The following is a 12852-nucleotide window of genomic DNA, read 5'->3' on the forward strand; positions in this document are numbered from 1 at the left end:
GACTAGGAATGCCAGATTCATGCCAGCCCCAGTTTTTAAACCTCTATAACCATGAACTTGGTTAATCAGGATGGAAAAAAAGAATTTCATTTTTCCTGTCAGTAAAGTGTAGACTGAATGGAGCTTCTGCAGGACATGTTCGATGTTGGAGGGTCTATTCTTCTTGCAAGTCATCCTAATCCTCATAGAGGGAGCAAAACAGGAAGTGTAATGGGCCAAGAGGATAAGCTTGGACAGGTGAGAGAGCTTGTCCTGAATTGTGACCCCATGAATGAATAGGCTTAAGTCTAAGCTGGATAGAGACCTTCTGGGATCCTACTTACCACCCTGGTAGGATAAAGGATGGTTCTGCCCTGCAGGTCTCCTTAAGCACTTCTTGAATCTCAATGCCCTTCTTGCATCAGCATTCCTGACAGGCAGTGAAATGACCAGTTAAGTAGCTCTATATCAGCATTCCTGGTAAATGGCATGTGAAACGTAACAAAAAGTCCACAATCATGTGAATTATTAGTCTCTCAAGAGTTTTCTCTATGTTCAATTTTTTTTCTTTTTTCCAAATAACCTTCCATATGGCTATCAGAGAAATTTTTCCAAAATGAAGATTGAACAATTTTTACAAAATAATTTCCCTTCAACTACACTTGCCTTCACCATGTTTTCAACCATGGTGATGTACATTTTTACCAAGGATACTCAAATGTAATCCGTTTTTACATGCTTCCTTCATCATAAGGTCAGTCTTCACATGTCATTTCATCTGAAAACAAGACAAACAATACCCACAGAAATAACACAGCCTTTCAGCCCTTCACAAATCTGACTCCAAAAGCAATGGAAAATAACAGAGGTTTTCTTTTGAGTACCAAATGATGAAACTTTCTAAAAATCCTCTTTAAGCATCTCTTCCCTAAAGTTCTACCTTATCAGGCAGCTGCTATCCTTTTCTCAATTTCTTTTCTCTCACTATAAGAGCTTAACCTCACTGGGCCATGCTTTTGCTTCTGTTGGTGGCTCTGATCATCATTTCCATATTCAATGTAGTTCTTCCTCTGTTTCTTTCCTTGGAGTCCCCATCTATCACCCTGTTCAGCAAGACAAAAGATTTTGCTCAAGCTCTACCTTGAACCAAACTGAAGCCTGAAAAAGGGAAGGGAGGGGGGAGCATAATAAATATTTATAATTCAATTTTAATTTGCTTCTAAGTTAGAATGAAGTTATGGAATTTGTGAATAATTCACTTGTATATAAATTGGAGTAGATTAAAAGTTAACACTAGGTAAATTCTTCTCACAGAGTCACATCTTATGTGCCTCCTTGAGGCGGTAGAAGGTTTTGGAGCTCAGAGGAATTGGATTGCATCTCCGCAAAGCCTCTCTTCTCCTTGCTGGAGTCTGGGGAGAAAGTATTACATTAACCATGGCTGAAATTGCAGATTATTGTTATGCTTTTGGTTGTGACTATGGGGTAGAACTGAAGACGTTTCTTTTTGGAAACATGGAAGTTTCTTTGTCCTGAAACTTTGAACCAGTATCCTGAACCTGATTTCCTTGTCCTGGGTTAGCTGCCTGTTCCTGAATCAGTTACTGCAGACAGGAAGAGGTGATGCTGTGATGGAACAGAGTCCTTCTAGCACAGAGGAAGCTGTGGGTTAGGAGTGAGGTGGGATCGTTTTTCAGTGGCACATAAGAATTATTATTATTTATTTTAATTTTTTCACCCAGAGATTAAATCGTGGATGGTGACAAAGACAAGTATCTCTTACACTGGCACACAAAGCCCTGCCTATCCTATCCAGCTTTCCTGCCCAGCTCCATTCTGCAGTGGCTGCTGTTTGCTCTTTCAGCCATGTCATGCCGTTTCACACCACTGTGCTTTTTCATCAGCTATTTCTATGGCTGGAATGGTTTTCCCTCTCTTCTCTACCTGGTGAAGAAGGTGAAGGTGTTAGTCACTCAGTCATGTTTGACTCTTTGTGACCCCATTGACTGTAGCCCTCCAGGCTTCTCTGTCCCTGGGATTCTTCAGGAAAGAATACTGAGGTGGGTAGCCATTCACTTCTCCATGCAATCTTCCCAAGCCAGGGATCAGACTCGGGTGTCCTTCACTGCAGGTGGATTCTTTACCATCTGAGCCACCAGGGAAGCCCATAACTCCTGACCAAATGCCATCTGTTTTATGAGCTCCTTCCCTCCAACTGATGTTGGCTACTTTTCCCTCTGTGATCCAAGAACACTTTTTATTTACCTGAAAGAACACTTTGTGTTTATGCTGAAAATGACAGCATTTCTTTTATTTTATTAGGATTTTTTATCCCCTCCTCTATTTTATGAATATCTTGAGGGCTTCTCCATGTCTATGCATTCCCAGTGAGGGACACAAACCAGATGGTTACATTTTTATTCCATAAATGTGTGGGGCTGGAAAAATTGGAATGTTAGATTAATCCCATAATCTCTGTTTCATCAAGGTAGTTATTCTGAACCTGATTTCTCCTACACTGTTCCCAAGGGAATGCTTGGCAATGTGTGGGAGAACTTTGGGTTGTCACAGTGACTAGGATTGGGTGCCACTGGCATTCTCTAGGGGTAGAACCAGGGATGTAAATGCTCTGCGGTTCGTGGGACAGTCTTCAAGGAAGGATTGTTCTCTCCCAATGCAGGGATCTTCCCCATTGAGAGCTCTTTATCTAGTCTGTTTGGTCTAGAACATAGAAAAGAGTGGAAGGATTTGATAACAGCAGAAACTTTGTCCTGGGTCCCATCAACCTTTTGCTCACACTTTGAATAGGAAAGTGTTATGCTTTGTTGGCAGATGGCTTGAATGATAGGTTTTATCATGTCCACTAAATCTGTCCCTGGCTATTTTCCCCACATCCTGTGAGTCCTGAGGTTGGAGCTGCAAGACTAAACCAAAGAGAAGTGCAGGATAAAAATCTACTCTCCCACTCAAATCTCTTGTCTAGTTGTTCTTTAAACCAGGGGAGAGGGACGTGGGAATTAAGTTCTCTGCATTTCTTTAAAAAATATGGTATGATAATTTGATCTTAATGTTTCATCCAGCGCACAGAAGGCTGAGAGTGACTAATTTCAATGATCTTTTTAAAAATCTGTTTATAGCAAGCCTTCTGGCTATAGATATCAATGTGAAAGGTAGCACATTGATTTAAATCCAGTTTTCTGTCATAAGGTGTCAGAAAAGCTAAATGGCTCTATCATGGTCTCTTAGGTCCTTTTCTTGGAAGGACATCTTTCTGTTCCATTTTGACACTGACATGGCCCTGGTATCCAGGATATAGGAAGAGTGTGAGCAGAAAACTTGGAAGCTCACTTCTTCAAACAGGCTTTTTTGACAGGCTTCTTTGATTCCTTGTCTCAAAGACATTTTTGAAAAAAGATCCCTGAAATACAAGCTCAGTCACTCACGTGGTTTACTGTCTGTGTTATGTGTAGCAAAAAGTGTTTTTGAAAGAATTTACCAGGAGAGTCTGGAGCTTGATATTTATCAGCAATTACTTGTAATGTTTCTGAAAGATGTTGCCTATAAAGAATACTATAAAGGATAAAGGACCACATTCTAGTCTATTTACTGTTTGTTTCCCTTTTTAGATACTCCCAGAAGTATAAAAGCCTCCACTGCTACAGCTGAACAGTTTTTTCAGAAGCTGAGAAATAAACATGAATTTACTATTCTGGTGACCCTAAAACAGACCCACTTAAATTCTGGAGTGATCCTCTCCATTCACCATTTGGATCACAGGTATGTGTGACTGCCAGAGTTTCCTGCATTTTCATTTTATGTAGTGAAATTAACACATTAAAGAGAACTAAATAAAAGCAAGATAACAGGATTGGTTTAAAACAGCAAAAATAATTCTGCTATATTATGCAAAATCACAAATACAGGTAATTGAGATAGCCTAAAAGCAGAAGGAGCTGCTGTTTTTGGTGTTGCTAAGAGCATACAGAAGTTATCATTTTCTTAAAACCCATTTATTAATCACTAACTTCTTCATGAGATATCCTACTCAACGTTAAAGTCAAACAAACTTCTTAATTGATAAACAGCCACAAAAATACTGTATTATATTTCTTTAAGATATTGCTTGGGTTTAGAGTTTAATAGTCTTAAAATTTTAATCACAGACAAATACATTCTTTTTCAACGTGTTTCTTAGACTGTTACAGCTATTCTTGGATGTGTGTTGAATCAAAATGCTATCTGGTATTTCCTAGTTTCTTGCACATGTGAGAAACATGATTTGGGGGCTGGTGGGAGTAGTGAGGAGGAGTGGAGAGGGAGAAGAAAAAATTCATTCATGACACTTAGAATATACATAAATTGCTGCTAAATAATATCAAGCAAGTTAGATAAAGAATAGCCATGGTTCTGACAATGAAAGTTCTTTCGTGTTCATATTTTGAGTACCTACTTTGTGACTCTTGGTGAAACTTGGGAAAATTACATAACCTCAATTTCCTCATCTGTAATACAGGGATAATAATAATACCTTCTTCATAGATTGTTGTGAGGATCAAAGAGTTTATATATGTAAAGTGTTTTACATATATAATGAATTTAATGATCCTATTCAGATGTGAGCAGAAACCTCTTTTCCTGGTTTCCCTAATGAGAGATGGGACAGTCTGGGACTTTGCAAATCTTTGCTAAACACTAAAGGCCAAATATATGTGGAGAACAAAATATAGAAAATTGACTCATAGAATAGGGTTCCTGATCACATTCTACCTGGATTACTCACAGTATTTAAGACCCCATCTAATTCTATCTTTAACCCCAAAGGATTATGGTAACATCACAAGCCGCTTACTTGGGTTTTTTTCCTCCCAGGTTTTGGCTTGTTTTTCCGAGGAGGATGTCACCCAAACATTCACTGAGTAGTTGACTTAGTCTCTTCAAGACTAAGAGCTAAGGGAGAGTTCCTAAGGATTCACTAGGATTTTCCCGCTTGGTGTGTTTCTGTTCCTTGTCTTCAGGTGACTGATATCAGGGGAGTTCCTTGCTTGCACCACTGTGACCTTGCCCTTCTCCATTGGGCTTTGGGCAACATGGTTCACATACAGCAAAGGATATTGTTCCTTCACAGAGCAGCCTGATTTATTTCTGATTATTTTTGCTTGCTAAGAAAATTTCCCCTGTATTTCAGGCACTATATTTTTCTGCCCTGTGGCTTTTTCCCACTACCCTATTTGTAGATATTGAAAGGATGTGGTGGGGTCCAGTTGCTTGCTGCTCAAAAGGCAATAAACAGGCTAGGTTGGTGGAAAGGAAAGTTTGCTTTACTTCAGATGCCAGCAACTGGAAACGAGGCGGAGATGGATGGACATCTGTCCAAAAATCAGCTCCTCCCCGCTGGCAACCAGTGGGGCAAGAGCTTTTATAGACAGAAGGAGGGGGCTGCGTGCAGAGACAGCACAGCCAGCTCCGACAGTCATCTTCAAATTGGTCATCAGTGGTCTGACCAGTGTCATCTTGGTTGTTTTAGGTGTGGTTAATCTTCAGTTCCAAGGTCCGCTTGTTCCCATTTCTCTGAGACCAGTTCTCAAAATCGTGGCAGCTTATGTCCAGGGCACAGTCTGGTCATCATGCAGTTAACTTCTCCGCCTGGTGTTTTGGTATCTGTAAGGCAGCTCACTGGATATGCCTCAGAGTATTATCTATAGTCCTTGAGAAAGTGCTAGAGGTCCTTGACTTTGCTTAATGACTGCATTATTTGGTGCCCTTTGATTGTTTTCCTTTGTTTCCATCTGTTCTCACTTTTCTGGTTAAACTTATTCTTTGACTCTAAAGTTTTCCACAGACAAAAGGCAGGCAGAGGACATGGTGGGGAGAGCAAAGACCATAGGGTCCTGCTTTGGTTCATAGGGATGTGAAACTCACCCATCCTTCTTCCAGATGACACCCTCAAAACCATCCCATCTAAATGGACAATGTTTTGTTTGGTCCCTAGAGTTGAATAGATTAACTCTACAAATGCTTGACCAGCATGGATTTCATGTTATCTATGCACTTTCTATCTGATGCTTCTTACAACAGTTTCAAATTTTTTTTAGCACCTTAGACATAGTAGGGGTATATTGATATACCCAGCCTTTATCAGATAGGTTCTTGAAGGCAGATTGGTGTCAGACAGATCCTTTCTTCCTGTTCCTATAAAGTAGACTTGTTAAAATGATACGTAGGGCTTTATATTGACTTATTTCAATTAAAAATAATGTTTACTTTTTTATCTTTTATTTATTTTTTAAAATATTAATTTATTTATTTTAATTGGAGGTTAATTACTTTACAATATTGTATTGGTTTTGCTATACATCAACATGAATCCACCACAGGTATACACGTGTTCCCCATTCTGAACCTTTCTCCCTCCTCTTCCCTGTACCATTCCTCTGGGTTAGCATAGTGATGTATTTTCATTGTAGAAAAATTGGAATACTGGTAAGTATAGTAAAGAAATAGGAGAACTCACACAAATCATATCACCCAAAGAAGACTATGTTGAAATTGTCATATTTTAGTCCAGAATTTGTGTACAGAGATATGCCATATTTTGTTTGATCAACTCCTTACTTTTGGGTACTTAACTGATTTCTTTTTTAACTTTAAAAAATAGCACCAACATGAATATATTTATGCGAATCGTTGTGCTTAGCTCTCATGCTTTCCAGTTATTCTTGCTAAATTTATTACTAATTATTCATTTATATTATCTATAAATTTGATAACATTTACATAAATAAATACTGCATTTGAGATATAGGATATTTTTTATAATATTAAAATCATCTGTGTTGGTTATTCACTTTTTCATTTGCTTGCTCAGCAGCAGCAGCAGCAGCAGCAGCAGCAGCAGCAGTAAGCCAATAATTATTAAAGGCTTATCATGTGCCAGGCAGGGTGCTCAGTGCATTCCATGTGTTAATTCGTGTTATCATCATGTATTAGATAATGGTTCAGAGTACAGATCTGGAGCTGGACTGTGTGCATTCCAGTCATAGCTCTAAGACTGACAGGCTTTGTGACTCATGTAAATTTCTTACCTCTTCTGAACTTCAGGTTCCTCATCTGTAAATTCATATAAAGTACTTGATAATCCTAGAGAAAAACTTCCACAGAAGTTGATCATGTGGCAAGGTCATTATTCTCATTATCATTTTACAGATAGGAAAAATAAGCATTAGAGAGATTAAGTTGTCACCATATAAAGATACCAAATAGTTATTGCCTATATTCCCCACACTGTACATTGCATACTCATGACTCATTTATTTTATAACTGGAAGTTCGTACCTCTGAGTCTCCCTCACTTATTTATCTCCTCCCCTCAAACCCTCTCTATTCTGACCACCACCTGTTTATATCTATAACTCTGTTTTGTTATGTTTATTGATTTGTTTTAGGTTTTACGTGACATATATGAGTGCAGTATTTGTCTTTCTTTGACTTATTTCACACTTGGCATCATTCCGGTTCTTGAGTCCAGAATTTTTTACCTGTCCACTGTGATAGCTCCTAACCTCATGTTACCCTCACAGACCTTGTGCTTTGTTGTGGTTTTTTTCCCCTATTATTATTGCTGACATTATCTTTCTTTCCTTAAGTCTTATTCTCACCAGTTTCTTTAGTTTCTTCATTTCCCAAACACTTATTTATTCTCTGCTGATTTTTACAAAAGATTAAAATGGTTTTCCAAAGAATACATACCTGTGGCCAACAGGCACATGGAAAGATACTCAACATCACTAATCATCAAGAAAGTGAAAATGAAAATCACAATGAAATAATCATCTCACTTCTGTTAGAAGGCTATTATCAAAAAAGACAAGAATAGCAAGTGTTGAGGATGATGTGGAAAGTGTAAATTGTTACAGTCTCTACGGAATATAGTATGGACTTTCCTCAAAAAATTAAAAATAAAACAACATTTGATCCAGCAAAATAAATAAATAAATAAATAAAATAAAGTGGTATATAGAGAGATATCTATCTGGGCGTCCCTGGTGGCTCAAATGGTAAAGAATCTTCCTGCAAAATGGGAGACCCTGGTTCAATCCCCTGGAGAAGGGAATGGCTACCACTCCAGTATTGTTGCTAGAGAACTCCATGAACAGAGGAGACTGGCAGGCTATAGTCCATGGGGTTGCAAAGAGTTGGGCACAACTGAACAACTAACACTTTCACTTTTACTTTCATAGAGATATGTACAGGACAATAAGATAAAAATAAAATGAAATATACAAATTAGGGTAAAGAAAAAATAGACACCTAGTTGGGTGATTAAGGAAATGCAACTATTCTTAATTCTGAGACCAGAGACGTATTTCTCCTATGACCTATTTTTATTTATTTTTTTTAGTTACTCAGCAGTTTTATTTTTATTTAACTTTCAAAGTCTCCTATGACCTTTTATGGGAAAATGTATTGAGTGCCTTTAAAGGAACAAGTTCAGAAAACCTTGTGTCAACTGGTTGCATTATGACACAGTGCACTTCAGAAAAATCAAGTCTATAACAATGCCAGTAACATGCATCTATGTTGAGGGTGTTTGAAACAATACTGCCTGCAAGGCCTTAGGCAATATGCACGAAAGTTCTGTGCAACCAAGTTTTACTGCTCAAAATGACAATAGCACCTCCTGTATGAAATCCTGATAAAACACCTTGTCTTCCAGGCAGTAGTCCACATAGATTGCTTTTTCCAATGTCTTGAAAATAATATTAAATTCAAGTTAGACTTCTCTGATATATCCCAAATTATAGTTATTCTTTGTTGACAGTTAAGTGAGACTTAGTGTTGAGCTTCAGTAGCAGTACAGTTGGAGGAAATACTGACATTTTTTTACAAAAATTGAGGAGCCAACAAGGACATGCCTGAATAGAAGGTACCTATGTTTGCCTATGGTAGCTGAAGTAGGTGATTCCCAAGGGTAGGGACAGGCTTTTCCTGGGGAAGTAGCACAAGTTCCACTTTCAAGTACTGATGGATGAATCCTCTAGAATATGGAAGTTTTAATTATGCTGCAAATTTGAAACATTACATGTAATACTTACAGTGAATTTTACAAATTAGGAAAAATCACAAAGAAGGAAGGAAAAATCATCAGTAATTTTACTCTACTGGGGATAGTTTTTACTAATACTTTCAGTTATACATGACTATTTAAAATGAAAAGATATACTATTTAAAAAATTGAATCACACTGGACATAATATTTTATAGCTTTTTAAAATTTAGCAAAATATTTTGGGGATTATCTCATGCAAATAAATATTTGCTTATAATCTATTTGTTAAAAACCAAAGAGTATTCCATTGCCAGATGTAAAGGAGAAGTGCAGGAGGAAAAGATTGGGAGTTTGGGGTTAGCAGATGCAAACTGTTACATATGCAATGGGTAAACAGCCTGATATACAGCACAGGGAACTATATTCAATATATTGTGATAACGTAATGAAAAAGAATATGTATGTGTAACTGAATCACTTTGCTGTACAGCAGAAATGAACACAGCATTGAAAATCAAGTATACTCCAATAAAATAAAATTTAAAAAAGCCAAACTAAGCATCCCCAGAATGTTAAATTTTAATCAGTAGAACTATCTGAGGTAGCCACTAAGATGACTAGCTTGCAAAACATATCCTGGATAAGTGAATACGTTTATGTCCTTCACGGGATGGTCAGCTGTAAACTAGTTAAATGTTGAAGAACGGCCATCAGAATAAACAAGTGATCTGTCATCCTTTACCTGGCAGTGATTAGATGTGGGTCCAGCTCTCCATCAGATCTCTCCTAGTTCACAGAAGAGCTCTTCCTGCTTATTTCCTAGTTGCTTTCGGGGGTGGTTGTGGTGAGGTGGTAGCACTCCACTGACCTTGAGTTCTTGACTGCTTGGTAGAAAGCAAGAACTTGAATGATTCCCCATTAATGAGGCTCTGTGAGTTCAACCACATAGTGCCTGCTATGGAAAAAACCCTAAATAAACATTAATGTTACTAGTAGAGATGAGATGCTGCTGCTTCCCTGATCCTCGAGTCAGTAGCTAGCTTCACTTTCATCTCCATGCAATTGATGATAGTGAGTTCTGAGATACCTGGCTATTTGCGTCTTGCTCTGATGCCAGCTGAAGTAAGGAGAATCAGAGAGAAATAGAGACTGTGGGTTATGTCAGCTCCAGCGCTGGTGGAGATGAAGAAAAGTGGCATCATTCAGCAGGAGGATAAATGCCAGGCACAGAGGCCTGGTCTGCTCATCATCTATGTGTCATTCCCTCTCTTTCTGCTCATCCAAAGTGTGTTCACACTCCAGAACTTCACGCACTGCTCCATGAAGCTTTTACTGACCTTTCCTGTTTACATTCATTGCTTCCTCCATGAACCTCCAATGCCTTTTTGAAATTTGGGTCACTCCTTTTGCCATTCTAACATATAACATCTTACCTTGTTTCAATGTTTCACATATATACATATGCATTATTTACATATGAAACACTAAAAATATCATTTACTGCCTTTGATCACAATCATAGCAAATATTTATTGAAGATTTAAAAATTAAAATTTAAAAAAATTGGTAATTCCCTGTGGTTCAAAATTGAAAAGATACCATAGGATATAGAGGAAAAAAGTCTACCTCCATCCATGTCCCTGGCCACTTGATTTCTGTCCCTGGGGCCAACCACTATTATCCTTAAAAGACACTTTGAAAATAAGAAAAACATAAACAGGAAAATATCTCTCAGCCCATCAGTGGTGTGCTGGAGTGGGCTGGTATTGGCTGACAGGAGTTGAAACTTTGTGAGCTGACTGACATTACTGCTGTAGCTTGAAGAAGGCTATGGACATCAGCAAGTGCTACAGAGCAGAGCTTTTTTAAAAATATGCATTTTTATTGATAAATATTCTTTTTTTATGAGTCCACTTTTTTATATTTTCTGTCTTCCCTAAACAAATGGATAAATGAACCAGTATCTCATAATTATTTGTCTAGAGAACAGAGAGCCAAACGTTAAACGTTTACCAGTATCACTGAGTGTAGTTCTGGCATCTAGAGACAACCACAACACTCCAGGATGTAGCTTTCTAATCCTTTTCCCAGATGTCCTTATGCATTTGTGTGAAATTTTATGTAGCTGACAACAGTTTTTTATTAGATTTTTTCCCTTTGTTGTGGAGGATTACACATAAAGTTTGCATACTCCATTTCACCTGCTATGCTGTCATGCAAAGTTAGATGCTAAATAAATATTTGGTGGATGGAGAAATGAGTGAAAGATCAAGAGAAAGATTATCATGAGTGGACCAGGAATCGTAAATGACATGAGGAAGTTTTTTCCAGGCTAGGGCAAATGATCTGGAGAATGTTCAAATTGCTCTATTGATGCAGGGTGCCTAATCTGTCCTGAAATGTCATTAGCTCTAAGCATGAGGATTTCACTAACTGGCAGGTCCTGCTTCCAAATGGCAAGTTCTTAGTGAATAACGACACCTATAATGAGCTACATAGCAGCATCTCAGCCACAGTGTGAAAACTGGAAACCTAATCACACAACTTTGTTGGTTTGGACATAAGAGACTAATGGATGTGCTCTGGGTTCGGGGGTGTCTGAAGTGAGCTAAGAGCAGGATGGAAGTGGGAAAGGCAGGCATCACAGTATCTCGGGATTGAAAGTGGGCTTAAGTCACATCTTGGTATTGAAACACAACTTAAAACAAAGTGGCATCATTATGAAGCTGCTAGGAACCTCGTCAGGGCTTCCCTCGTGGCTCAGATGGTAAAGAATCTGCCTGTAATGCGGGAGACCCAGGTTCAGTCCCTGGGTTGTGAAGGTCTGCTGGAGAAAGGAATGGCTACCCACTCCAGTATTCTTGGAGCTTCCCTGGTGGCTCAGATGGTAAAGAATCTTCCTGCAACGTGGAAGACCCAGGCTTGATTCCTGGGTTGGAAGAAAGGAATGGCTACCCCACTCTTGCTCATTAGCAGTACCCTGGTGCACTGTGAGTAGGATCTCATTTGGTCTCCCAACCTGAGATGCAGGTTTCAAATGATGTTTTCAAGTAGGAGCTGCTATTACAAACTGGACTACAAACGTCATGTGAATACAGTGTTAAAAGGTTGTTGGCTCTTCTGTCATGTCTGTGCATGTTTACCCAACAATAGCTTGACCTAAAAACAACAGACAATACCATGGTACTTTATGTCTGAAAGAATTAAGACCCTTAGGCAGACCAAAGGAGTTTTCTCATCATTACAGTTTTATGACTATTGTGTTTTGAAAGGAAAAAAAAAAGACTATAGAGAAATAATTCTATAATGTTGGTTCACTTACTTATTTATACCAGAAACATAGAAGAGAAATATGAAAACAGTAAGTGAAAGTGTATTGTAAGTAAAAATGAATGATAAAATTTCCCCAAAATCCAAAAGGACTATTTTCTTTTTCCATATTTTACAAAACTGCAGTTTCTTCAGAATAAGTAAAATCCTTTTGTTGTCCTTTGGTGCTGATTTGGTACAGTCCCCTAGGTTATATTCTGTGATTTATAATACTTCTCTTTATTTAAGATAATCTTGGGATTTATATATATAAATTGATTTTCATGAGATTAATATTAGAAAATTTCCTGATATGCAGATATTATCTATCCTTCTAACTTTGAATGTTTTGCAAATAGGATACATGGAAATAATTTATGGCAGTAGGTGTGCAACTATATACAAAATTGTCTTGCAGTTTGCCATGATCTTCTATATTAATAAACTTGAGGTGAAATAAATGAGATTTTTTTCAACTCTCTTAGTAGTAATTATTGTACATTTTGAATGAGTAAGAA

At 37.9% G+C, this 12852-nt stretch overlaps 1 protein-coding gene across 3 annotated transcripts in view; it reads left to right on the plus strand.

The window, feature by feature from the left end:
• Window positions 1-12852, plus strand: part of LOC120861347 (protein kinase C-binding protein NELL2) — a 382658-nt gene that overhangs the window by 53149 nt on the left and 316657 nt on the right. For all 3 annotated transcript variants that reach the window (XM_040236996.1, XM_040236994.1, XM_040236995.1), the window contains one exon: window positions 3606-3756. In XM_040236996.1, coding sequence (XP_040092930.1) covers window positions 3606-3756 — 151 coding nt within the window. The remainder of the gene's footprint in view (window positions 1-3605; window positions 3757-12852) is intronic.

The sequence above is a fragment of the Oryx dammah genome, unplaced genomic scaffold, assembly GCF_014754425.2.
Source record: "Oryx dammah isolate SB20612 unplaced genomic scaffold, SCBI_Odam_1.1 HiC_scaffold_11232, whole genome shotgun sequence".
Taxonomy (NCBI): domain Eukaryota; kingdom Metazoa; phylum Chordata; class Mammalia; order Artiodactyla; family Bovidae; genus Oryx; species Oryx dammah.